The sequence below is a fragment of the Cygnus atratus genome, chromosome 17, assembly GCF_013377495.2.
Source record: "Cygnus atratus isolate AKBS03 ecotype Queensland, Australia chromosome 17, CAtr_DNAZoo_HiC_assembly, whole genome shotgun sequence".
NCBI lineage: Eukaryota > Metazoa > Chordata > Aves > Anseriformes > Anatidae > Cygnus > Cygnus atratus.
In genome coordinates this window covers 7,576,481-7,602,805 of record NC_066378.1, presented here as the reverse complement: position 1 = coordinate 7,602,805, position 26,325 = coordinate 7,576,481, and the positions used below count along the sequence as shown (strand labels likewise).

At 39.9% G+C, this 26,325-nt stretch overlaps 1 protein-coding gene across 5 annotated transcripts in view; it reads right to left on the bottom strand.

Moving 5' to 3' along the window:
• Window positions 1–26,325, bottom strand: part of ZDHHC8 (zinc finger DHHC-type palmitoyltransferase 8) — a 118,111-nt gene that overhangs the window by 914 nt on the left and 90,872 nt on the right. For 4 of the 5 annotated variants that reach the window (XM_035556984.2, XM_035556986.2, XM_035556985.2 and 1 more), the window contains exons 4-11: window positions 23,671–23,843; window positions 22,902–23,004; window positions 19,459–19,550; window positions 17,640–17,775; window positions 16,562–16,679; window positions 15,756–15,865; window positions 12,336–13,372; window positions 3,636–10,002 (exon numbers count right to left, since the gene is read on the bottom strand). In XM_035556984.2, the coding sequence (XP_035412877.1) occupies window positions 9,831–10,002; window positions 12,336–13,372; window positions 15,756–15,865; window positions 16,562–16,679; window positions 17,640–17,775; window positions 19,459–19,550; window positions 22,902–23,004; window positions 23,671–23,843 (1,941 nt within the window). In that variant the 3' untranslated portion in view covers window positions 3,636–9,830. Of the gene's footprint in view, window positions 1–3,635; window positions 10,003–12,335; window positions 13,373–15,755; window positions 15,866–16,561; window positions 16,680–17,639; window positions 17,776–19,458; window positions 19,551–22,901; window positions 23,005–23,670; window positions 23,844–26,325 lie in introns of those variants that run through there. The other variant, XR_004780312.2, reaches the window with a different exon arrangement.

Genomic DNA, 26,325 nt, shown 5'->3' with positions numbered 1-26,325 from the left:
AGGGATTATTGACTGAAAGACCATACTAGCAAAGACACTATTTTTTGCACCAACAGGCAATGTTATTCCTTCTTTAATAATCTTCATGTGCTACGAATACAGTGCTGTGGGTAAATATAGACGTATTTCTGTGCAACAAAATAGATACAAGAAAGACAGAAATTAATGAGAGTTTTCTCATGGTGACCTTTTTGAGGTCACTCCCAACCTACAGCTGTTTTACTGTATTTCTGCTCAGTAATTTTAATTATTATTTATGTGAACAACTATCCCAATAAACAGGCATGGAAAAGTTGAAGTGCTTGAGGCAACCAGGCATATGGTCTCCTGGAATGAGGATAGTGCTGTGCGGTTATTATGAAGAGGGTTTGGATTATGAGGAGATATGCAGGAGGTCAAAGGAGGGATCAAGGCAGAAATTTCTATCACATTTTTACTAAAACAGCCTTTCAAAGTCAGTGCAAAAGACCAAGACTACTGTCAGCAACACCCATCACACAAACACACAAAAACTTCTTCCCCAGGAATGTGACCTGAAACGATACTTTCATTTGAGGTTAAATATGCCCCAAATCTGCCCTATTACTCCTGGATGCCTGTGGGATGCATCTGCTTGGCTCCAGCCACACAGCTGCCTGCAGAATGATACGATTTGAGACTCTCACAGACAGTCACAACACATTTGTGAGGCCAAGAAGTCACATCCCCATCTGACATGGAGCGAGGAGGCACAGGAAGATATACAAGTCCAGCAGTAATTTGTAGTGGAGGCAGGAACTGGTGCCAAACTGGCTGATGCCCATTCCTGTGCCTTAATTTTAGACCATGTTTCCAACTGAACATCTAACTGGTATGTCTCTTACTGCATATCACAGCTTAACACTGGGAAGCTGCCAACAAGATAGCAGTGCAAAGCATGTGCCTCTTGATACAGAAGATTGTGGCCAACAACACAGCAGTTCACCTGCATGGTGTCATAGTGAGTCTGAAAAATTAGTCATAACCAACACCTATTTATAAGTACTTACTTCCTTGTTTTTACATCTATTATTTTAGACATCTTTCCGTGAGAAATGAGGGCTGATCCTGAGGCCAGATGGACTCCTAACACTCAGGCTGCAAAAATAGGATCATGCTGTTACTCACTGAATTTCACCAGACACTGCAGTTTCTACAAGGTGAGTTTTTCCTAAGAAAAAATAGCATTGGTTTCTATTTATTAAAAACACACACACATACATACACACACACACACACACACCAAAAAAAACCTTTTACCATCTGTTCAAATGACTGCACAGGAAAAAAAATAAAAGCTGAATAATGTAAAGCTATATTCCTGCTAAACCACCTGCGCCCAGGATTAGAACCAGATTATAATGCCGTTTTATGAACTTCCATAGTTATCTCTCATCCAAAGATCCCCACGTCCTGTGCACTTACATGGCTGAAAGAGGCTTTTGAAATGTATGCTCCATGGTAGGTGTGCTTTGCAAGTGACACACACAGGATCCATCCACCTCATATCCATTCAAGCTGTGGATGCAGGAAGAAACCACTGCCTAGGAGCCACTTACCTGCAGACTGTGTGAAAGGACAAGCCAGAAGGAAGAAGCGTGCCACTTTGGTGCTCCACTAGTACACCCTAATTCCACCTTGCTGGCTGCCACTCAGAAGATCCTACATGGAGACTGTGTAGTAGGGACAGAGGCTGCTTTAAAAATCGAGTTGTCCAAAAAATGGGACATTTATGAAATTCCACTTTCCCCATTGTTTCTTGTTGGGGAAAAACAGACTTGAAGTCCTATTGTCAATGAACTGTAGCGGTGAGCTAAATCCCATGGATGCCACTCCTAATAGCAAGTTGGGCATAACGAAGCTCCACTAACATTAACAGAAAAACTATCGTAGATTTTAGGGAAGCTAAGATTTCAGTGTGAGCAAAGCACAGCATTCATGAGCTTAATGTTTTACTGTGCCACTATGAAAACATTCTCATTTTAGGTGTTCATCTCAAGTATTCAAAGGTTGTGATTTTGGTGTAAAGTTCTACATTGACTCCCTACTCCTGACTGTGCGTAATGACATGATTTGTTGAACCCAAACTCATGGGCATTCTTTGGTTCCAAACCATGCTTCATTTGTATGGAAGGCTACATTTTCCCTTAAAGAGTTCTAGGCATTGCCCTTTCCCCACCTAATCAGACAAATCCTCCCCATCATTTCTCTGTTACTACTGACTTCAGTGGAAGGGTTTCACACACAGAGACAATGCTCAAACACATCCTTGAAAATCCTCTTTATACCCAATAATGGGGAAATAGATTGATAGTACAAACCCTACATGGAGGCTGGGAGTTTAAAGGTGTGAAATAAACTGCATGATAGAGCGTATGGACCTTATGGATTTTACATGGCAGATACCTTGTAGATTGCTGAAAGAAAGGCTTTTGAATTACTTAAATACAACTGCAAGAGTCATGTTGTGCACTTCTGGACACATATCTTGATCAAGCTGCCCTGTGCCCAAGAACGCAGGAATGACTTTCCTTAATGAGTTCTGGGTAGGCAGAATGTCCTAACACAGTCTGGAAATACTGGTAAAGCTCAGCATTGCCCACACTCCTTGTGTGCTGTTCATCTCGGACCAGGTACTTCTTAGATCCAATACCGTATGGATAGGACATGTCAATCCTTTATATTCCTTGCAAATAAATGGTCACACTACTGTCTGAAATTCCACAGAAAAGATGCATGTCTAAAAGGCAAAGTGGATGGCAACATAGCATGAAAGAATTTGTAAGAAAAAGGAAACATGAATAATCTTCCTTACAATCATGAGATGAGAGAGTCTCTTCTGCAGAAGTCATTTTTCTCTCTCTCTAGATGTCTGAAGCTTTGCAAAAGTCCTCATGCTGGACCTAGCCTGTATCAAGAATATTGCATGCCTGTTGGGAGAAAAAATAACACTTGGAGGAAAGAATCAGATTGCCCATTTGAAAGAACTAGTGGGTTAGTGCCAGTGGGGCTGAAGGATTCTTTCTGTCACAGCCAAAAGCCAGGTTTCTCAAGGCCGCTTGTTTGAGCAATTTCTGACAGTTCATCTAAGCTCTCAGCTTCCCCTGGAAGACAGCCCATCCCCTCCTCCTGCACCTCTCTTTTATAGGTCCAAGCACTGGGATGCTCTCAGGGATCCCTCATGCTCTTACAAGTTCCCATGGACAGCTCCAACTCCAGGAATGCTCTGAGTCACCACCTGCTGCTGAGCGCCTCGTGGCAGGTACTTGAAAGATGCAGCATAGAAATACAGCATTTGTTGCAGCAGGTCAGGCCACCAGGGTCTTCAGGTCCAATAACCAAACTTATACATGGCTTCAGGAGAAATGATGCTTAAGAAAAAGGGAAATTCATGAGACAAGGTGCAATGGGAGGGTGCAGGTATGAAAATAAGGGCACAGCGCCAGAGTGAAGGGAAAGCTCCTTGATGCATTCTCCACTTTCTCCATCACTGCTTTCTCTTCTCTGAATAGCCCGTAAAACAGTGGGTCTACCTACCAGCCTTCCGTGGCATGGAACATAACCACTGGCAGAAACACTGTTTCCAGTCTGTTTTATTTGCTAACGTTTTAATAAGTATTTTTGGTTTTGTATTTTGCTGCTGATACAATCGTTTCTTTTTCTATCAACACAGATCAGTTCCATTTAAAATACACCAGATCGGGACACCTGTAACTAGTTTTACTTGAATATATGTACACAGTTATGTATACATTATATACATATAGGCATTATATATACATATATATATACACATATATATAAGGCACTGTAAAATGTACCATCACTTTTCTAGGACTGTTTTTAATCTGTGGAAGTAGATCATATTTCTTCATATAATTTGAAATGTCTAACCAAGACATTTTAAAAATGTTTCAGGGTTATACAGATATCAGCTGTGAAATAAACCTTACTTTAAAATTCAAGTTATTGTGACAAGATGAACAAAACCTATTTTGACAGTAACTCTAATCCATTTATTATATAACTGCTTCTCTCTTAAAAGATATATTCACCTGTATAAATAGTTTCCTTTGTCTCTCCTTATTACGTTCCAAAATGTGAACTGAAACTTGTCCTGCAGAATAAAAAATAACAATAATGGAGAACTGCAACCTGGATAATTTATCCATTACTTAGAGAGAGGAAAGCCAAGATCTCTGTAAGCCAAGATGTCTGTAAATAAAATGTACTAAAACAGATCATGACCTTACATAAATCTGTTTGATTTAGCCAGTGTCAATGGAGCCTGGTAATTAAGTTTCTGGTCATGTAATAAAGTAACCTCTGCCATGTGAAGACACTACAGCGCACAAATATGACTGGCATTTATAATGAACATGTTTGAATGGAACCTCGCTCGATATAATCAGCCTATATATGCAAATTACAGCATCAGAAATCCTGAAGCAGCTGCCATTAGGAGGGTTTGGCAACTGCAAATTATAAGCCAGTCTTGCAGATCAAATGAACATATTTTTCAAAGAATAGAAACAAATGGATAGATGAAGATAGAAAAAGTTATACATCTTTAGGATGTATAAATCCAGACATCCTGGATAGAACATTTCAACAAACATATAACATTTTTTCCACAGTTACTCTGTAGCAACTATTCTCAATTGTGCTGGAGCACACGATTCCTATTAACCCCCACAAATTCGACAAAAAGCGCTACAAAACCCTTCATTTAGTGTTGTTCCATGAACCACTTACTGTGGCCTCACAAGCACGATCCATTGGTCACAAGTAGGAGGTACTCTTTCAAAGACTCAGCATATTTTCTACTCTATTGAAAGCACCTTGAAAATGAGACTTCACCTGCAATCACTTTGTTTAATGTTTTGACACCTGGGGGTTCTGCACTGGAACTGGCGTGTCCAGCTGTATTGTTTCAGTTCACGTTTTGCACAAGGGGAAATGAAAAGGGGCAGCACCCAATGAACCAACTCAGCAAATGAATGCATTTCAGGCATAACACACCAGGGAAACCGGACACTTTAAAATACTGAAGTGACTCAAAGGTTTAAAAAATATATATGTATTACGAGAGCCACAAAAAAGGTTACAGACAGAGCTCCACAAAGCCTGCACGGATACATTCCAACAATTCAAGGTGGCAGAACAGGTGAGATACAGACCATAAAAACGGTTCGACATGAACTTTCCAGACTGTCAGAGACAGCAACCTTGACCTTGTCTTTCCCACATAAAAAATAAAATAAAAATTGTATATATATATATATATATCTAGTCTGGACCACAGATATAGTCCAAAGAAAACCACATTGCAATTTCCACATTAGGCTTATAGGAGAATAGGCATTATCTGAGGAACGTCTGCTATAACGCCCATGAGGTGATTATCTTAGGCCAAGTTGACACGACATTACACTTGGTTAGCAATTTTGGAACAGCAACACAACACAGTTCATTTGCTGCACGTGGCTACTAATACAGCTCTGTGCAACCCTTTGAGCTGATTTTAACCAAACTACGTAATTACATTTGTTTTGTTTTAATTTAAAAAGAAAATGCAAATGTAAGGTATTTGGGCAGTTCGCACTATCACCCTTCTTCAAAATTCAAGATTTGAGGACTTCTTTAATGTACTTGCTTACAGACACATCTTTCAGACTGTATTAAAGATCTTCAGGAAAACATGCCACCCTGAAGCATTTTCCCTTGTTCACTTCAGGTTATGTCTGCATCCAGTTTTGATGTAGGGGGCCAAATGCTGGTTATATATCAGTGCAGTATTTGGCCCAAAGTTTCAAAGTCTTTGCTATTCAGACTTTCCTATGAGGTCAACAAACAAAGCAGTAAAAAAAGAAAATATTAAGGCTTCAAGTAAAAATATTTCCTTTCTCTCCCACCCATGTAGTAAGTTACATTTAATTTCATAATACTCATTATATTATACAATTAAAGATACAGAGATCCAACTTTTCAAGGCAGATTGTACTACAATGAAAACCTGGAGGCTAAATGGGAGTTTATGAACAGGGAATGAATGGCTAATAAAATGCGATATGCAATGAAAATTGATGCATAAACTAAACAAAAACTATTGCTGTTCTTAAAAAAAAGTAATACAATCCACAGCTAAAAATAAAAACACGCTGAAAAGTTTTAAGACTTCTGAAACATGAAATAAACATGACAAAATCAAGAAGCTACTTTATAATATGTGTTAACTTGTGCTGGATTTTCATGGCTGATCCCCACCTACTGTAAATTAGCATCACTTACACTCGTTTCAGCAGAGCCACACCAATTTATACCACCTGAAGATTTGGCCTGTAGTGTCTGTAAAAACTGAGTATCTAAGCAGAAGAAAAACTCTGCTGCTAATCTGTAAACTGTTTGAAGAACTACGCTTTAACATGGGCTGGATTCTGCTCCAAAATTAGATGTACTAAGTAGGTCCCCAGTCCCACAATAGGAGCTGTGGAAAAAGACACTTACATTTTTGAGAAAACAGCTGTAGGTTCAGTGCCTTGGGTGGAAATGAGGCTGGATTTGCTGCATGCAATCTCCTGTTAACAGTTCTGCTTAGATTATTCTTTCAGAAGATTTGAGTAACTTACTCCAGGCAATGTGCACTGAATTATATACAAACCTCAAAAGGAAAAAAAAAAGACTTTGGTACCATTGTAAACCTATTACTGTATCAGATGTGTCTCAACTGTGGCTAGAACTACTCACAAAATATATAATAATCCTTACAATTAAACCTGTAATGACACAGTGCATTCATTCTTTCCTCCCTTGCCCCTTGTGAACTATTTCAAAAATAACCCTGGATATTAGTGCTTTATACACACAATACTGTGTTTAGTCTTGCCGAGAAATTCTTCTCTCATGAACTAATGTAGTTAACTCCAAAGGCTGTTTGGCCCTTCAAGTTCCTCAGTAGCTTTTTCTTTTATAGATGTAGGAGACGAATGATTAAAGTGAAGCATCACTGGGATGCAAATCTCAAATATTATATTGGTACAGACTTTCAGCCTTGCTTGCATGAATTTCATGTACATATTCAAAAATACATGATAAAATGTGCCCTTGTTTAGATCACTAACCCAAATTCTGCGTCACTCATCCCCTCTTTCTGAGCGCTTACAAGAGGCATACGTGATACTTTAAAAACAGATAAGTCTTGTGTTATTCTATGCACCAGAGTGAATTCCAGTCCTTGAGGAAGTACTGCACCTTCCTGAGGAGTTAACATCAGGGCAGAGTTGCAGATTAGTAACAGTTAAGGATGGAAGAAATCTATAAGGCCATTTGGTCTAACCCCTTGCCCCTGCAGGTTCGCCTCTTACAGAAAGTTCTTTAATGACTTGTCTGAATATGGTTTGACTCTGAAATAGGTAGTCTCCAGTACTTTGCCTTGGAAGACTATTCCACTGCCCCTTCCCCATCATCTTTTCTCCTCCCTCTAAATGCAGACCAATTGGTAACCAGTGACAACCCTTTGATTTCTATGATTTACCTTTGGTTTTATATTTTTTAACTAATATTTGTAAAATTATCATATTCAATTTCCACTTCATTGCTTAGCCAGTGACATTTTTTTAGCCCTTTAAATCTTCTCATCAGCCAGCCTGTCCAGTCTTTTAATATATATATTGCTCCCTCTGTACCTGATACAGACTGCCAGCATCTTTCCGGCACTGTGTGCCTCAAGCTAAAGGCAATATTCTACACGCCAGTGAACAAATCTGCACAGAAGGACTATTGCTTCTCTGTTCTGTAATGTCCCTATGGTAGGCATTTAAAATATCATCAAGGCCATAAAATGCACACTGATTTCTAGTTCACTGTCTCATAACTGGCCTATTTCAGCCACATCACTGTAGATTTCTCCCTTCAGACAACATTGAGCTTTACACATAGAGATAATTAACTTTCTTATATTCTCTTCAATCTTCCTCTCCAAAAATTATGTGATACAAAAGGAACATATAGTAAGCATGTATTGCAGTGGATGTCAAGATTTATCAAATCAAAAGATAAATTTTAACCAGGCAAAACTAAGGTCAACATTTGCCTTCTGGAATAATTGATCTTGACATACATGAAAACAAGTACGGTGTTATCAATGCACTCTGAATTGCTACCAGATATCTGGAGACTTCTCCATTATAGTCAAGGACTGAAAAGGACTTAGTGCCTTGAAGCAAATATCCTGAAACACAACCAGTTTAGCTCTCCAGTCAAAACTATTCACCAGGAGAACCAGGTGGAAAGTCAAGGTTTCATATGATGACTGGCTCAGTGATAAATAATCATTTTTACTGACTTTGGCAACAGTCACTCAGGATATTCTTAATTGCACACATGATCTGGCTATTTAGCATTGGTCCAGACCTCAGTACTTTTGACAGTAAGTAAAGGGGAACGAAAAGGAGATAAGAAGAAAAAAAAATGCATTTGTCCCAAAATTAGTTATCAGAGTCCTGATATCTATGACAAAAATAGTGTAACTCTTTCTTGTTGTTTTTTTGTTTGTTTGTTTGTTTTATAGTAAAGTTGTCTTTAAATCCAGAAAGTAAATGTAGTTTTCTCGAGACAGGAAAAGGAAACCTTAGAATGTTAAATAGATTTGATAGATATTATTTTAAAAAGTTGTTCCCAAGGGGAAAGAAAAATCAAAAACCAAACATAAAAATCCTTTGTCTAACAGTATTGAAGACCAGAGGGAATGTGCTAGTCATTCGGCAGACAGCAAATTTATATCCTTTAGACTTATGCTTGGCTCAGTTACACACACTGTAAATTCAACAGATCGTGATAACCCTGCTGCAGGATTACACAGAGGGCACCAGGGCAAGGCAGTAAACCACGTTATTGCCTAGATCCAACAGGTAATAAGGAGGGTGCAGGGAAAGCAGCTGACGACTGTTTAAAACATGTTCCCATCCAAACACTTCCTTTCTTATCCACTTGGTTTTGTTTGTGAGTTAGAGGAGCCTTTAAAAACCAGAGGGAGCAAGAGGTGAGAGTGGAAGATCCTTACTGGTGTTGCGGTCCTTTTCCATGAGAAACAAACACACGGGCGCACACACACAATTTCACACATGGGGAGGCACATTGCAGACAGTGAGAAGCTGTTGCTATCCTTTTTCCTGCACCCAGCCATGATCAGGGGAGCAGGGAGGCTTTTAAAGATGAGACGGCGTTCATTGCCCAGGGTGCCCCTGCCCTGCTCCTGCCCAGGAGGAGGAACCTGACCTGTAGTTCTTGTGAGATGCAGAGCAGTTCTCATACACGCAGACTGCCCAGCGCAGGGAGCCTGCTTTCCTTCTTGGTAGGAAGACAGCAGCTAGGCCTCTGACTCCTGCTGGACACACCACTGGCCAGAAGAAGCAGGAAGGGGCATGGAAAAACTGAATGATCCTGGACATTTCACTTGTTCACTGCACAACTGGTACACAATGGGTTTGTTGGACAGACAGACGCACAACGGCGTTAGCACTCTCTTGCATGAACAAAATCCGCTCTGTGGTTGTGGTGTTACGTGGTAGCCAGTTCCCGTCCATCAGGTTAATGAAGAGTCTGATGGACTGTACAATTTTATTCCCTCAAGAATAAGGCTGTAGCTGGTTTTTGGCCAAAGGATAGAGATGAAAACAGAACAAACCCAAAACAAGAAAAGGAGAGTGGCCGACTGCTGCTGCTCCTTCTTTGTTGTTATTTGAGTCTTCACAGTGCTCCTAGCTTCATGGCTGGCTGAGTGGATGGCTCTTTATTTTTATTTAATTTTTATTTTACACTGAAATTTCATAGGTCGTTCCACCAACTCCAGACACCTTCTTAACATTTGAGTGTCTAGCAGGGCTGACAGGTGTCCCCTGGGAACTTGATGTTGAACCCAACCTGGATATTCCTTTTGGCTGTCCATTTATTTTACTGTGAGGTGTCTTCAACTGCATGTCATCCCTGCATCAAAAGAAATATCAAAAGATGCAGTGTTAGTTTCTGAAGTATGATAATGGAATGGCTTCACTGAGGATGAATAATTATCCCTGATTCAATGAGTCCCACTCACGCAAAAATATTCAAGCATGGAAACAATCTGGTTCAAGCCAATAACTTGATGAAAAGACACTGAAATGAGAGAATTTCTTTGCCCATTAGCTTAGTGGACCAGACCCCAGTAATATTTGCTCATTTGTTCATTTAATCACTTGCTTAAATACTTTGTTGAACCAAACTAATTGCACAAGCATCTGCAGGAGGGTATAACTGTCTTCACTGCTGACTTTAATCCAAACTGTGTCTTTCTTACAGTTAGAAATACAAAACTCAGAAAAAACACTACCCAGTTAAATATTCAAAGTTAAAATTATGTTGCTCATCTCTGAAAGACATAGGAAAACTGAAATGAAGATCTTCTAAATGACAGAAGACACAAACTGAATCAAGTCAGGAAGCACACTAGGATGCCGGTAATTAAAGACCATATTCTTGATGGACTCTTTAAAATAATTTCCTTTCTTAAGACATACTGCCAGAGTGTACAGGCAAAATGGCTTTTCTCAAAAGATCTTTTAAATCTAGACTATTACACTAAAACTTGGTGTGCCTCATCTCCAAGATTCACCGAGCAACTGGATAAAAGCCTACCGAAGACCTTGTGTATGTTCTGGAAGTGCCAGAACAAGTAGGATCTGCTGTATTCTCACATCTTCCTCCTGCATAGTGAATGTTTGTCTGCTTGGGTTTGGCTCACTGAAGTTTAAGACTGGCTCATGTCAGCAGCAGTGACCTAGGACTGAAATACCTTCTAGAAGGGAATACTTCCTGCCTGCCTGCAAACCAAAATGTGTTAGGTTTACAAAGCAGAGAGTACTTGTGGCAGGTTTACTTCACTAGGTAAAAAAGACAAATTTATTGAGCTATTTAATCTAGATACTCGACTTGATTTAAAAACTTGAGTAAAAATGATCCTCTTCATTGGTATCAAATGTCTGCAACTTTCTTTAACATCTAATGGGATCTGTAGCTATTTTAATTGCTAGAGCACTTCTGCCAGACTTTGTGGTTTTCAGTATTTCAAAGAGCTGAACTGGAGTAAATTTACAGGCTCTACATTTTAAACAAACACAGTGTAAAAGCAGTGTGACCAACAAGCTGCCACAGCATAACCAAGAAACAGAGACTGAGAAAATGCAATGCGCTTTTCATATTAGCATCTTTCCTAGAGCAGCAGCTGACGTGTCCAGAGCTCAAACAGAGGGCAGAGAGACAAGAGAAAGTCCACAGGTCTTCTTTTACTGAAATAAACTAATTTCTTTAATGCATGTGAGGAGGGGAGAATAGTCTGCCTGCTCAGTGTTAGCTCTTCCACCAGTAGACAAATCGTCTCAATAAATACAATTCACTTGGAAACACTGGGGAAAAACTTGCTGGCACTAAACTCTGGGAGAACTACAATAATGGTTGTCCCACATTTCAATAACTTTCCCTAAAATGTTGGATAATGCAGGAATGAGAAACTGGGGACCTTAACTAGAGGACAGCATAGTGCAGTAATTGCCAGGTGCAAAGAAAACCTAAATATTTCTGATTAGCCCTCCAGGCCTCACTTGGCTGAAATACTGCAACCTCAGCTGGATCACATAGCGCTTTTCAGACTTTCCTTTCCAAGGTCTCCAGAAGGAAGAGTGCATGGAGAACCTGCAGCTGAAGATCTTGCTCAGACACCACTTTGCTCCCCACTTTCTTACAGTAAGGAAGAAGACAGAGAGATGGCCTCTGCTTTTACCACCAGTTCTGTATTATGGGGCACTCAGCACAGCTAAATATGCAGCTCTCTATGACAAGCACAATTGCCAGGTCTTGCCTCAGCCGCCGTGTCCCTTAGTGTAGGGTACACTCGCACATGCCATGATCCTACCTTTGCTTCTGTGTCCAGGCAATGGCTGGGTCCAGCCTCCGTTTAGGCTGCAAACTAAAACAGCTCCACCCTTTTGCGTGTAACAGGAGGGACAATTTGCCCTGTATCTTGCAAATAATTATCCAGTTCAGCTAAGACATTAAACCACTATGAATTTTGCAACTTAACCTTCAGTCCAAGTTACAACAAACGTGCAAACATTTTGGCATGATGTGGTTGCTCTGTGGTGTCACAGAACTGAAGAGCACCCACAAATGTTCCACCCTCACTGGCCTACAGTGAACACGTAACCTGGGCCATGCCACCAGGGAAATGTCTGTGCTCAGTTGCAAGCAGGCTCTCATCGCTAAGCAGCTCCGAAAGCAGTACGTACCTTTGTGCTCCCACTGATTGCACCTCTGTAATTTCCACAGTGTTTACAAATGAAACAGCTTTCGGGCCTCCATAAGAGGGTGACCTAGGCATCCCTGTGGGGGACGACGGGACCTGGTGGCCTGGTGATTTGTAGGAGCCATTGCTCACCCTGCCCTGTAGTGCTTGATGGGACTGGACATTGTTATTAGCTAAATCAGCTTGAAGAGAGGTTGTGGAAGTCCTTGGTGCTCTTGTCATTGCACTTGAGAGTGAAGACACTGAGGACTGCAGTATAGGGTTCCTTGTGCTAAAACTGGTAGCAGCCATCAGATTGTCTCTAGATCCATATCTCATCGCCATGCTGCGCGGGTCTTCAGAGAGTGTGCTGACTTGCTGAAGGCTGTAAGAGCTAGGGGTGTCATAGACACCTGAGTCTGCAAACACTGAATCAGGGTGTGAGTGGAGGAGCTTCTCCCTCTCTTCCATCTCCTTCCTCTCCTGGATGGATGCCATAATGGTTTTGGAAAGGTTGTCATAGCGGACTGGAGAGGGGTCTCGCTGATGTGGAGCTGGGCCCCCCAGCACTGGGCTGAAGCTCTGAGGTGGCTGGCGTTGCAGCTCACTCCCCCGTAGATGGCACATTTTGGCTGATAAATATGGTGAGTGGTACCCGACAGAGCTGACTGCAGAATGGGCGATACACTTCCTCCCCGAGGGCGACATGGGGTTTAGCAAACTGTCATATGAAAGACTCCCATTTCTGTTTGACAGAGAATTGGGAGAAAAGATGCTTTTGTAAGGGGTGGAAGTCGCCCCTTCGGACTTTATTGGATGAAGGGGCACTTTGTCTGTCCCTCTCCTGCCAGCAGATTTCAGGCTCAGGGATCGTGAATTGATGGCAAAGGAATCTATCTGGAGTGGGGAAGACTGATAGGTCTTGTGAAGGGAGCTCTTTCGGTAGCTGGGGATGTCCAGGCTTGGTTCAGACTGGTAGTCAAGGCTCCCGCCATCCTCTTCTATCAGAGCCCCTTGACTGTGTCCCTCCTGCATGGTGATCTAAAACAGAGGTGAGTATGAGAAACAGAAGACTATAATGCATATGTACAGGTTTGCTCTCCATGGGAGTGCATAGGACAGAAAAAAACATGGATGTCTTCTTGCAGACTCGTGGCCTAGCTATGACAGAGGTTCATTATAAGGAATCTCCTAACTCCTGCTCAGCATATGGATAAGCACCTCAGAAGCAAGGAGTCAGTCACAGTAAGCGTTAAATAATATTGACTAATAAGTAAATCAATACACAGACACAATGAGAAAACTTCTAAACTGAAACTCTGTTAAGGTAAATCAGATTGTAATCAGATAATACTGCCCTTGGAAAAGCACTTTGCTTCAACTTTTCTAGAAATAGCTCATGAGTTGAGGGATGTCTGCTTTTGAGTGCTGAGTCAGTCATATCTTAGGTTTCATTTCAACACACTGGGGACCAGCACGCTCTTAACCACTTTACTCAGAGCTATGATGTTCAATAATTCTGAATTTCAGGTCATAGGTCTTCAAAATTAAGCATCTGAGATTAATTAAAGCAGAAAGGCTCCTTCCCGTGATTTAGACAACAAAATGAAGCAATCTTCTTTTTTTTACTGCCTGTGTAGGAGAGATTAGCGACCTCAGAGAAGGAAACATAGGCCATAACTTATTTACTTGCATTGAAAACAGATAGAACTTCCCTTTGTTTTCACTCCGTGAAAGATTGCTTGCAGTTCTGTTCACTTAAAAGGCCATTCTGTGCTAAGCAAATAATTTTTGCTTCTTCTTTAAGGAAGAGTTTGCCATAATGCATAATAAATTGGCTGCACTGTCTCTACAGAGAATGATTATCAGCCACATATTTAAGCAGAAATGCAGACAATGCACTTTGTTCTTTATCTATTTTTTAAAGGCAAATTAACAAAATAGCATAACTAGCAAAAATCTGTTTTATTCCAAATTTTTCTTAATTTTTTGGTCTTTAACCTAGAAGATAGGGAAATATGTAAAACAGCTCACTGTCTTCTAGAGCATGGTACTAAATTTGGCCTTCTCTGGAAAAAGGAGACCAAGTGACAGCCTGTAAAGGAGGAGGAAAAAGAAATGACGTAGCTTGTAAGTGTATTTGTGCTACTTATCCTTGTGATCCAATCCCTCTTTCCTAACAGCTTTCACTGCTCAAAAGCAGAGTTACATTGACAGGCTGAAGAACTGATAGAAATGAGACAACATGATATTCCTCACACAAACTACTCTCTTTCTCTCTGTACGTTATACTTAGATATGGTTTGGCACACAAATACATGTAATCCTCTCGGATTGCCAAATGAACTCATTTCTATGATATTCCCACTTGACTACTAGAAAGTTGTGACTACTTGAAAATTGCACAAGTCTACAAAGCTCTTTGAATGTACACCAGTCAGCCTCTAGTAACAGCACTTTTTTAGGCTGAGATTGAAACTGCAACTCTCAGAGTGGAGACGCTGTACTCCGTTCTCAATTCATAACACCACTCAGTCTCCTGGCTTAATCAGAACCTATCCTGGATCTATATTGTATCTATGTGTGCTTAGAGTATCTTCACTGGTGTATAAAGATTTAGATGCATATTGAAAGCTATATCAGTGATTTTCAAATTACTCTTCTCTGGTCCTGGAGGGAGAACTTGCAACATGTTTATGAGAAATAAGTGAAAAAAACCAAGCCTATTATCAGTGAGTTTAGTTTTGTACTGTTCTTCCAAAGAAAACACTGTGAACTGTTTCAAAATTTCTAAGACAGGCAACATTCATGCCAAGGAAAAGGCTGTCTGTCTGGACCTCGGTTTTCTTAATAGGAAGAAAAGATGTGAAGTGCTGGAAGTTTTTTTCCTCCAATAATCCAAACGCTCTCACAAGGTGCTAAAGCAGGTCGAACATAAAGAATTTTCCATTAATGTAACTAAAATATCTCTTGGGAAGCTTACATGTTTTTTATGTTTTGCCAGCTGACATGCTAAGGAATCACTGAGCATGTTGTCTGTTGTCTAAAGGATGTGATGCAGAAAAGTGCTAAGCATGCCCAGCTTCCACTGAAGCAAAAGGGAGTTGGCGTCTATGTCAGGAGAAGCCAATGGGAGGTGACACTTCTCAGCATCTCAGGATCAGGCTGAGACACTGGCCAAGCAGCCATGCATGCTTGTCACCAGGGCACATGTGCCAAGCTCAACAAAGGAATGCTGCAAAAGCAGACATGTTTCCAAAAGAAGCATAGCGAAAATCTACACTATCACACAACAATGCCTAATGTTGTTATTTGTATTTACGCTTTGACATTCACAAAAGCCCTGTGGTAAATTTTTCCTCAGCTCCAAGTTGTCTGGTATTAATTGGGAACTGATTCTCCCAGGCTACTGCAGTTCATTCACCTGCTCAGCTGCAGCATGGTAGTGGACTTTGGGATTGTTGCTGAAAGCCGGCCGATACTTGTACATGGCAGGTGTAGGAGGGCTGATCAATTTGGGTGAAAGGCCACCTTCTGGAGAAGAAGAAAAGCAACAAACAACTTAGTATTAGAATGTATGGACAGCATATTATCATCCCTGAGTGCTTGCTATCCATGGTCTTCTGCAAACTGAGCTCTGTGCTGGAAAGAACAGGACTTGCAGTACTTTTGTGTATAATTCTACCAAAATCAACAGGGCCTCATGAGGAAATAACAGTGCCTGTGGCCAGATCAACAATCTAAAGAGAAGAAGAAAATATAATACATTAAAGTGAAATGACATATTTTGGTGAGTAGTAATTTTGCCATATTTCAAATTACTGGTTATTTGGGTTGAATTCAACAAATAGTTTTGTCCAAAAAAGATTTCTTAAATAGTCTCAGAGCTTTAATTTCATCTTTTCATAAATGAAGTAATTGTTTGCAATGTCTAAGCATTTCACGTTAATATTTCTGATTCCTTATTTCAAAATGACATTTTTCATTTTAAAACTGATTGAAAAATTAAGGAGTTTAAAAGGGTTTGAAAACTCTACAAACCGAAATGAAATATCCAGCCTAGGCTTGAATGAGCCACTTCAAGTCGACTTTTCTCCTTCCTGCTGTTTATTCCTCTAACTCAGAACTCTTATAACCCATTACTGTTTTGAAAGAATACCAGAAGCCTTTTAAAGAGGCTAAAATGTTTCCATATTATTAAAAATAAAACTTTGATCCATGCAACTATACCTTCACTGGTTCCCAGCTGCCCTTTTAGCTCAGAGTACTTGCTTTGATCTCCTTTGGGTGGGAGAGGTGGCTGCACATCCACACTTTTATCCTCCAGACCTTCCAGGCTAATTTTAGACTGAAAATGACCAAAGAATCAATCATTACCGCAACTTGGTTAGATAACAGCATGTGTCAGAGTGCTGGAGTTACCAAAGAATGAGAACTACCTGTAACAACAAATATAATTGAGCATTCACTGCAGACAAGAGCTGTCATACATGAAATTAGCATTGTCATCACAAGCCAGTATAATTTTAAATGCATTATCTTAGTCTACTTGGCATGCTAAATAACATTACCATCACAGTAATCACAGAATTATGTAGTTATCACAGAATTATAGAATGGTTTGGACTCGAAAGGACCTTAAAGATCATCTAATTCCAATCACACTGCCATGGGCAGGGACACCTTCCACTAAAATCTGGTTGTTAGTTAATATGTGGTAGAATACAATTGTGTTTTCTAGCATTTTCCAGCAACTTTCCAGGTAGCTCTCAGCAAGTAACTGTCCACCACAAAAATCTTACAAAGTGGCTTCTAATGAATCCACTACTTTTTTATAATCCTTATTTCTACTTCATATCAGGAAAAATTAAACAAACAAACAAGAGGAGAGTGGAGAACTCAGCTTCTGACACAATATTCTTCACTGGACCACAAACCTTCCTACAGTCTGGAAGCTTGTAACTTTCCTCAAAGTAGAACAGCTGACCTGGTTCCCACAACATGGTAAGTTAGTTAAAATTAATTTGAACACCAGGAGGTGCGAAGTCTTGGGACATAAAGTAACTAACTATTGCAAAGAACAACAGCCTCTTCCAAAAGATGCCCAGAAGGCTGTTACTGGATCAAGAGCTGCTGTTATCAAATCTGTGTTACTTTCAGAAGATAAAGTGTAAGATAAGGGCTTAATCTCCGTCAATTTTTCCAAGAGATGCATTATCTCAAGAAGATTTTCAATGATAAAGTTATTTCCAGGCTTGATAACACTTAAGACATGCTCTTCAAAAGAAGTGCTTGAAGGCTACCTTACCTTGCTCCGGTTGAGGTTGGCTTGGATCCCATTGTCACTGATCTTCACTGTGATTTGTCGTTCAGATAGATCAGGTCTGAGGAAAGGAGGCTTCATGCTCACAGCTTGCTTCTTCTTCTTGGGCTCGACTATATACCTGATTAATTGTTCAACAGTCATCATTAAAGTAAACTACAACCTAACAACTAGGCATAGAGACAAGAAAATCTTCCTACTTCCAGGGTATGATTTAAGGATGTGGTAGAATCTACATAAGCAAGCTCCATTTATTTCAATGGATGTCAGCCCAGGTAATAATTAAAAAGCAATAAAAAAGATTTTTAGTGAGCAAAAGGAGAGGATGCATTAAAAACAAAAGAGAAAAGAATTTTGAAGCACTGATGCACAAGAACACAGTTGCACAGTTCATGTGAAGACAGAAAGAGAGGCCTACCACCAATGGAATTGATTTACTAGAGCTTACCTAGTTAACATGAAACAGCTTCCCTGCGGTGGAAGGTGGAGACTGGGGGAATAAGACCCAGCACATGGGGAATTAACATGGAGAAGATGATGTGTTGTCAGTTCTAGCTTACCACATTGTGACTTGTTTCTGTAGCTTGTTTAGAGTGTTCAAATAAATGGAGGAAAAAGAAACAGGCCTATAGCAAGCAACAAATCTGAAGGGAAATGGCTGATTTTAGACAGTTAATTTATTTCCCGTGGACTATAATTCTGTGAGCGCAGTTGGGCAGTGGTTGTACCATGCACAAATATCAAAATACACACACAGGCTTTCTCTGTTTTATCTAGTGAACAGGACATTCTGGTAATGATGGCTCAGTGACTTACAATATACAGGACAATTTGAACAGGTCTTCCCAAAACAGAAGAATACTGCTTGCTAGAAGTCTGAGAATAGCAATGATGATATTACTCACGCACCTCTCTTAACATGAGTATATCCCAACTTCTAATATTGAATTCTCTTAAAATATCTTGACCCGATTTTTAAGTTTTGGTAAGTTTGAGAAGCAGTGTCTTCGCTTTAATACAAGTAACAGACGTTTAGAACTTATCTGTTGCACAGCAAAATAAAATAAAGTAAAAAGACACATAGTGGTATTGGTGCCTGGGATTGCTCAGCACCCTGAAAAAGCTCAAATAAGTCTGCTTGTAATTAGCATGTATACAGACTGGACAGCTCAGCATCTAGGATATTTATACTCCATCTATCTATTGCATTAAAATCTTGATTTCAGGATGTGAAGGGATAAATCTATTTCCTCAAAAATAGAAAGCCATAAATAAAATCCTAAGTTCCACAATGTAGACCTGGCTGAAAATCTGTTTTATGATAATGAAAGTGCCAGTGAGATTGAAAACCACAGCTGCCTTAAATTAGATTCAAGTCTCAAGGGGAAAGGCCAATTTTAGATTCGTTCTTTCTTTCTAGTAGACTAGAATCCCTCACCTATACTCGGACAATGCAAAAAGTCATTTTGGAAATAAGATTAACATACTGAAATTTGTTACTGAAATTCACTGGATGAACAAGTTGGTGAGACAAGGCTATCAGCTCTTGATTTAATTTGATTTGCTCATTCCAAATACGTATTTCTGGGATGAGGATTATGAATTACATGAAGAAAGCAACTGCTTTGACAGGTTACAGCCATGCAACAGTGAAGCAGCTACCACAGAGACTTCTGGAGAGTTTTGCTTTACTTCCCTGTTATTTCATTGTCTTTCACTTGTGAGCCCAACAATGCATATTTCTTCCCTTTGTCCCAACAACTCCTCCACCTCCATTATTCCCAGCTGAGAGCATTTCTCTTACCTGGGAGCCAAAGGGCTGCAGAGCACATGTTCCACATTTCCACAGCATCCCCGGGTAAAAGGATTCACTCCCCCTCGAAATTTACCTGTCACCTGGAAACACAATCAGGACAGTGCTCAAACTTCTTGTTAAATAATACTCATCATCCAGCCCTCAGAAAGCCAGGGACAAGTATTCCTTGTTCTAACACTACTGTCCTTCCCAAACAGGAGACCATTTTACCTCGAATGTTGCTCCTTTTCCCTCCTTCTCTAACACACCACCTGCAATGGCCACTTCTAGCCAGCATGCACACCAACAAAAGATCCCTTCCCCAAAACACTGTGAACCCAGTATATTTCCAAGCTGTCAGGTTCACCTTTCAATGCTGTTTCCGCATGAGAGTTGTGCCTGCTGTCAGCCTGACTTCATGTTTTTGTCCCTTTCCTTCCCTGGTCACCTCCACTCCTCTACCCTGGCAAGTCCCCTCCAGACAGAAAGGAGTGTCAATTCTACATTCTCAAGGTTGGATGCGATCAATGTTTCTACTAAAACAGCATCCTATCCCTAGCAGCACTCAGTATGAACTACTGCCTTATGTGGGAGGGTGCCAGGAACTCCCTGGTGATTACAACGCTTGCTTGGAAATTAGCTACTATAATAAAAGTCAAGTCTCATTAGACTGGCAAGATATATTCAAAGCTTCACAAGCATTGTAAAGGGTTTGTACTCAACAGGCAGATACTTGAAAGTAACCATATGGGGATAAATACCAATAAAGCCAGAGAGATTAATAGTGGTTGCCGTTAAAAGCATTACTGTTGCTTTTTGCAAGTAATGCATTTTAATCAACTCATAGTCTTGATCTAGCACCAAGTTTAAAGAGTACCAGAAATACTTTAATTACTTGCACATAAAATACCAACGATTAAATGATTTTGCAATATATTATGCTGGCCTCTTTGATGTTCCATAGAACTCTTTAAAAGGCCAAGAGAGAAATGTTGGAAGTTCTGAGTGCTGGAAGAGTAACATGATGACTAAAGCATGGACCTGGGACATTTGGCAAATCTACATTCATTTCTGGGCTTAAACTGACTTGCTGCCAGATATTGGCAAGGCAACTTCATCTCTCTCTGTCCAGTTTCTCAAACACAACATGGAAATAAAATTTCTCTAACTCACAGATTACATTACTAATTATATCAATTTGGTTTCTAAAGTAGTTTGAGATACAGAGAGAAAGCAGTCTCAGAAGAAAGGGTATTTATTAACTATTCAGAAACTAAAAATACCAGGCTACGACCGGATGTTGGTTGTTTTGATTCCATTAAAGACTTTCAGAGGCATTCAGAAAGCTCACAAGAATCTAAATTCAGCCACTATGCACTCCTAAGTCACAGTCTGTCTACTATGAATGCTCAAAACCTACAAACCGCAAAAGGAACAACTACCAAAAATGTACAACTAGAACACCACAAATGTCTGCATCACTGGCCTATAAAATGTAATCAGAAAAGAGGACAAGTGTAGGTGAGCATATATTAACTGGGGACCTGACAGCAGATAACTAACAGTGTGAGAAAACAGATCAATAGTAAAACTGCAGGAGAAAAGGGAATGTTTTAAAGCAATGGCAAAGCAGATCTCTTATCTATCACTCCTGGTCTGGTGTCCTAATGACTTAGATACGCCTCCTGTGAAAGGCACCTGAAGGCTGGGAACAACCATCCTCTAGTTCCAGCTATGTGGTACACATGACTAGGCAGAAATTAAGACAACATTATATTTGATTTTCAGAAAATGGCACAGGAAGATGAGTTAATCTCTAGTGGTTTGGTAGCTCAGGAAACCAAAGCTAGCTAGGATGCTTTTTCCAATAGTTATTTCAATCAAGTTAAATGCAAAATTCTCAACCTATCTAAATGTCAGTGTAGCCAGAAATACAAGAATTAGATATATATTTTTAAATTAAACTTCTCCTTCCTCCTCAGCCTAAAATTTTCAAGGACTATTTTAATCCCTGCACAGAGATAAACCTAAGACAACATGATTTGGGCTAAAAGGCTACAACGCCCTGGGTTTCATGCCACTATTGTTAGCACTATCAAATTTAATACTTGGCCAAAATCAATTTTAGAATGAAGAGCAGCTGACTCCAAGCAAGACTAAGATGGGCAGAGAAAAGCATTTAAAGATTTACAGCTACAGTAAGCCGGCTTTGTTCAAAGGCCATGTTAGGCAACAATTCAGGATGACTTCAGATTCTTTGCTTATGTTAACTTCTCACACTATTCATGGATAAAAGCTTTTATTGTCTATTGTGGGATGGGAGACAACCTCATCCCAGTTTACAAAGGCCTAGACTCAGACAGATGTCTTCAACTCTTACAGCCTGTGCAGCAGCTAGACAAGCTACATAAGTATTCATCAGCCTGCAAGAGCCAGAATAGCGCGCTGCTCTGCATGGGCTAGAGAATCCATAGATGCAAGAGCAGCATAAACACGTGTGCGCAAACAGTCAAAAAAGTGAGGAGGAGGTCGTGGTGGTGGGAAACATTAACCAACCAACCAATCAAAATCCAACAACAAAAAAAAACAGGTGTATGAGCACAACTTTGGAGCTGTAAAAGGGTAAAGCATTGGGATATCCACAATTAATCAGCCTTGGGCAGAAGGCTGACAGTACTGTGTGCAGCATACTGGCACGTTGCATGCCCCAGCGTCACGCTTTGTAACTGAGCTACCCCTTACAAGTGGCAGGGACATGTTACCAATCCCATGACTAGATCTCTGTCATCTGTTTCATGCTATTCACGTGTGCATGTGTATAGGTCTGGACCACCCACATAGCGGCTGTGTGTTATATACACGTGAGTAACTGTAAGGGAACTGAAGTTTCACAGGCTTTTCGGCACAAGATGCTGTGCTGGCACTTGGTTTGGAGAAGGAAAACAAGTTAGGTCCACTGGCCTCTGTGCATGTGTGTGTGTATACACAAGAACAAGAGAGACAAAGAGAGCAAGACAAAGAGCTAGCTCAGACCTTGTTATGTGCAGTGTGGGTTTGCTGGGGGAGTTCAAAATACCAGGAGACAGGGCAAAAATATGATTTAATCTTTTCCTTTCTTTCATTCAGTCTCATGATTTGTTCAGTCTGAGTCATAAAGTTTGAACTTCTGGGGTTGACAGTACTCACCACATAAAACCTATTTCAAGGCCATAAGTAGATTTTAAATGGTAAATAAGACTTTGTGGCTAAGAGAAGGGGGAAACCTTTGTTTGTAGTGCATTCAGGAAAAAAAATGAAAAACTAAGCAACCTTCCTAGATCCCCACAAAAGCTCCAATCAAAGTGTTACTGTTAAGATATGGGTCTTTTTTTATTTTTTTTATTTAACCAAGCTGACCTTCCTTCCCAAATCAACATTTTAGCAACAAACACAGAGAAAGGACTGTTTCTTACCTGTTCATTGGTCGTGCGCCCTCGGGCCACTAGAACAATATGAAAACCAGTGAGACCAATGACTGGAATAAAGAATAACCCAGCCACACACATGACAGCCATTCTGTATCCAGAAGTTAAAGAAACTGGAGTGAGTGAAAGGAAAAAGATGTCATGAACATCGGGGAGAGGAAAAAGAGAAAAAATCTTGGAAATAGGGAGCATGTTCCTCACCTTTATTTAGGCTAATTAAATTTTATCTTAAGTCTATCTGTTCCTAGCCAGGGTCCTTATTCTTGAGATGGGTCAAAAATAAAGTGAACTTATTGATTCTTGCTTGAACCATCTCGTAAAGACTGTTCTGCCCTACACTATCAATGTGAGTAGCACCCCTCAGAGACAGGGCTTCGTGTATTACACTAGCACAAAGGGGAACTGCCTCCAGGGCGAACTCTACTGTATTATCTGTTTTAAATACAGTAAACAGTACCCAGCAGCGCAGATTCACACCAGTTTGAAATAAATACAGGGAGGCATTGCATCTTTTTGCTGGTTTGCCTTCGCAATGGCTGAGACAGACCAAAAGTTGGCTAAAGTTTTGGGGGTAATCAATGGTTACATAGGTCAGATGGGTACAGAGGAAAAATTGTACTAAGCATTTACAGAGGAACAGCAATGGGAATCAGGAGAGGAGTAAATCTGCACCAGTCCCAGGAAGACAAGTCTTCATATCAACACTTTCACATTTTCCTCAAGGTCACCTTGTGTCTTCAAAAACCAAGAAGGATACGTAATGGTGGTGTGAGCTGCTCCCAGCTTTTCCATATGGTTTAATACGAAGATCAGACCAAAGGTGAATACTCCAACCATGTGCGTACTTAAGGACAGCAAGAAGAGAAAAAAATAGCGGTAGTTCCTCCGTCCTATGCAATTGTTGACCCACGGGCAGTGATGGTCAAAATCCTTGTAAAGAAAGGGAGAGACAGGGAACAATATCCAAACAGTGAAAGGAAATACGTTTTTTAGAGATATATCTGAACCATTGCCATGTAAAAACACATCAGGCTAGTTCTGCAGCTTTACAAACACACTCTTTATAAGGACCAAGTGGTTTCTATATTTATGAATGGAGGGAGTTACTTCAGAGGTTATAGAATTCAAAGAGAGAATATAAAACAATAAAAAACAGGCTATATGCTGGCAGCAGAAGCACTGACTTTTTTGTCATCCTTAGCATGAGGAGTCAATTAAAATAAAGTTATCATAACCTATAATATCTTGAAGATGCAATACTGGCTTCAGAATTCTCTCCCCTACATTTCTGTATTTATATGTAAGCTGAATGAATCCACTTTAAATAATAGTGGGCCTCATGAAAAAAATCTATTTTTTTTTCTTTTACCAAGCAGATCCCTCCAAATAAGCAATATCTGGCTAAGACACAGGCAAAGTTCTGGACAACTAGATTGATAGCTACGAACTCCAAACTAACCAGTTGTCCCCATCAGAAGTTCAAAGTACCTTATAAAGTCACATCCCTTTTAACAGATTTATAATGAGGTCAACCCACAGACATCTTTCAAGAGCCTTTACACAGTTTTATAACCATGTAAATCCACTGCCTTCAGTGTGACTATTCTAGATGTGCATAAGTGAAAAAAAGATCAGGTGCAGAGAAATAAGCCCTTCCTATTTCTGTGTTGTTCAGAGCAGATATTACGCGCCAATTACATCAATACATTAATTGTTTGTTCTTTGTTTTGTGGTAATGCTATCTTTAAACATTCTCCAATGATGACAAAGCAATTTTTATATTTGTAAAGTCTGCATAACGTATTTACCAAAAATTGACAAAATACAATAAATGGCTTAGAACTTTCTCAAAGCACGTTAGAAAATGACAGAGGCAATTTAATGAAGATCATTTCAGGCTACAATGCTGACATAGCATGTGTCTATGCTGTGAATCTGGTTGTACACTGCCTAAAATATCTACAGATTATGAAACTACATGAATGCCCACTGTGAACACTTCATTAAAGAAATCAGAAATCTGACTACTTTCGTCATGGATTCATTTTTGAGTCCATCTGGTCACAGCAGGCTTTAGGTTTTAACTGATTTTATTTCTGCATATGTTGCCATTTTTTGTTGTTAGCTTAGTTTTACCACATTGGCTCAAAAGTTTTTTGGGCTGTGAACTTTCATAGCACATTCTAGACTGAAAGTGAAAAGATGTCAATTACAACCCTGAATGGGTCCCACATGGAAAAGCCAGCAGAGTCCCTCTTACCACTGTCCTCAAGCTCTTCTAGAATAGACAGGTGAGTGGGAAATTAGGATCACAAGAATCAATAAACTATGGTGTTTAAGATCACTTTTTCTTAATTCAGAAGTCATTAATGCTTTCTGCCTGTATTCATTCACAGCAGTCACAATTTAATTATATAAGCAGAGTTTCTTTCTTGCCCACCAGAACAGTAAGACGCATTGAACTGATCTGACCATCATAAAGCTTCTTGAGAGCTAGGAAAAGTCACCTTGTGTTCTGCTATTTTATTTAGGTTACTTTTGGAATCTCTCCCATTTTCATTTCTGCTGCAGAACTGACTCCCCTGGAGGCCCTATGGCAGCATGAAATATACCAGTGAGTTCTGGGCAATCGTTTTTTTCTGAGAAAACTTCATTAGTTGAAAATGGATTTTCATGCTGAGCCACTGGGGAAGGCAGAAGAAAGAAATTCCATGGGACAACAGAATTTATCATCATCTAAACAATCCTTGGAATCTAGAATTAGTGAAAACACTTATGTTTTAAAACTTAGGAATATATGAGTCAGGTTTTCTATGAAAAATCTAGCTCTATTTAACAATTCACAGCAGTCTAATGAAATTGTGTGACAATGAATAGTTTGTGGCTATTTCCTTCCACCCAGGGTCTTCAGTAGCTCCCGACTCTCCATCTTCTCAGACACAGCATTCTTCTAAGGTCTTCCACAACAGAACAGGCTTGTCCTATCTATAGATGGTTAGTAGGCACAGTGCTGCTTCCAGCTAATTAGAACAGATATATGTTGCCCTGGAGGAGAAAATAACTGACACAAGATAAACCCAGTCAGCTTTTCTCAGACAAGTAGCTGTGCTGCTTTCTTTGGGACTGTTTCCTTGCTTTTGGCAAAAAGGATTAGTACAAAGATGGTGTATACAGCATTCCAGCTGACGATGGTATTTTTTGCCTTTCTGATTAGCAATTTCTTTCATTTTAATGGCATAGCTGAATATATTTTAGACATATTAAAAAATTCATCTTTCTATTGAAAACAACAACAACAACAACAAAAACTACAGAACTTGCAGCAGAAGTATCCTCAACAAGTGGAATTTTTAGCTCAGCAATAAAAAAAATCCCCCTGGCAATACACTCTGTACTTAGAAGTTTAGGAGAC